The following is a 2,009-nucleotide window of genomic DNA, read 5'->3' on the forward strand; positions in this document are numbered from 1 at the left end:
AATAGATGTTTCCAAAAATATTGATCTGTTAAGACAAATTGATACACGTCATTGTGCAAAAGATGGAGAAATAATATATTCGACAGTTTAGGAAATATTTGACAATAAGTTGCGCCACGAATTTTTTAAAAACCGTTTTATAGATCCTTTCTTTTGTTTCTTTTGGTAAGTATTTTACGTCGCTCGCAACTGCATAAAGTTAAATGAGCGCGCGGGACACATTAAACACTTTATAGTTTGTAGAAAATTTGGATATTTTGTCCGGATGGCGGCCGAAGCCTACTCTTATCAATTTTAGGACACTATAGATCCTTCTCGCACGTTCTCTGAGCGCTCACCTTGAGATCATCGTATTCTTTCTTGACGTGGTTGAGCTCCTCCTGGACATCTTTCTCTGACTGGTGTGCAATCATGGCGGACGCCATCGCCTGCTGCTCCTCCGGACGCCACTGGCCTTGACCTCTGCAGTCTTCGGAACCTTCGGGGGCTTTTTCTTCTGACCGGTCTTCGCCCCTGTGGATCAGGATTGCGTCAAATTATGGTCTGAAAACCGTTTTTCGTGCAAAGTGCCTTTCCCAAGAACACAACGTCAGACCAAGCTGAGGCTCGATCGGTACTTATAAGACCTAATTGTGTAGCAAATGCCACTAAACACTAATTTACTAAGACCTAAAATAACCTGTCACCATCGGTACTTAAAGACCTAATTGTGTAGCAAATGCCGGTAAACGCTAACTATAACTGTCGCCATCGGCACTTATAAAACCTAAATGCGCAGCAAATGTCACTAACTACTAACTTACTACTCAACTAACCTGTCGCCATCGGTACTTATAAGACCCAATTCAATTGTGTAGCAAATGCCGCTAAACACTAACTTACAACAACTTTACTCAACTCACCTGTCGCCATCGGCACCCATAAGACCTAATTGTGATGCAAATGCGCCAAACACTTACTACAACTGTCACCATCGGCACCTATAAGACTTAAATGTGCGGCAAATGCCGCTAAACACAAACTTAATTTACAACAACTTTACTCAACGAAGCTGTCGCCATCGGCACCCATAAGACCTAACTGTGATACAAATGCTGCTAAACACTAAAACTGTCACCATTGGCACTTACAAGATGTAGTGCATCAAAAGTCTTAAAACACTAACTAATAAAAACTTTACTCAACGAACCTGTCGCAATCGGCACCCACAAGACCTAATTGTGATGCAAATACCGCTAAACACAAACTTACTACAACTGTCACCATCGGCACTTATAATACCTAAATGTGTAGCAGAAGTCTTAAAACACTAACTAACCACAACTTTATTCAACGAACCTGTCGGAATCGGCACCCATAAGACCTAAATGTGTAGTTAATGCCGCTAAACACAAAAACTTACAACAACTTTATTCAACGAACCTGTCGCCATCGGCACTTATAACACGTAGTGCAGCAAAAGTCATAAAACACTAACTCACTACAACTTTATTCAACGAACCTGTCGCCTTGTTCCTCCGCGCCGAGTCCACTGCTGCGTCCGTCTGTGACGACGACCGGGGGATCTGCCACTGGGACTGGCACCACGGAGGCTGCCTCAGCCCTGGAGTCGGCCCTGGCTTCCCCCGCTCCTTCCTCGCCCACAGCATCCCCTCCTCCTCCTCCTCCACCTCCCCCACTACGGCCACTGCTGCGACTGCTGGTCCGAGAGCTCGGAGCTGGTGGGTACCCTGCAGCGAGCTCCCCTGGAAACAAAAATGATTAATAAACACCACCGAATGAACTGCTCAGTCATCGAGAGGGATGGGGGTTGGGGGTAGGGGTTGACATACCGACAAATACCCCCCTCAAATCCCTTCACAACACGATCGATCCCCCATGGAATGTTACGGCGAGCAAAATATGCTGTCGTTTACACGCCAGTGGATCTCATCTCTTGCTAAACCAGGAGGTGGTGTGTAAGAAACGATCCATAGATTGGACTCACATCCCCCACTTGTTCTACCCCC

At 45.6% G+C, this 2,009-nt stretch overlaps 1 protein-coding gene across 3 annotated transcripts in view; it reads right to left on the bottom strand.

Moving 5' to 3' along the window:
* The window catches only part of LOC101864324 (ABC transporter F family member 4), a 30,867-nt gene that overhangs the window by 6,244 nt on the left and 22,614 nt on the right, over positions 1-2,009 (bottom strand). For all 3 annotated transcript variants that reach the window (XM_005106595.3, XM_005106594.3, XM_005106596.3), the window contains exons 5-6: positions 1,502-1,745; positions 339-513 (exon numbers count right to left, since the gene is read on the bottom strand). In XM_005106595.3, the coding sequence (XP_005106652.1) occupies positions 339-513; positions 1,502-1,745 (419 nt within the window). The remainder of the gene's footprint in view (positions 1-338; positions 514-1,501; positions 1,746-2,009) is intronic.

Source organism: Aplysia californica, unplaced genomic scaffold (assembly GCF_000002075.1).
Source record: "Aplysia californica isolate F4 #8 unplaced genomic scaffold, AplCal3.0 scaffold00545, whole genome shotgun sequence".
NCBI classification, from domain to species: domain Eukaryota; kingdom Metazoa; phylum Mollusca; class Gastropoda; order Aplysiida; family Aplysiidae; genus Aplysia; species Aplysia californica.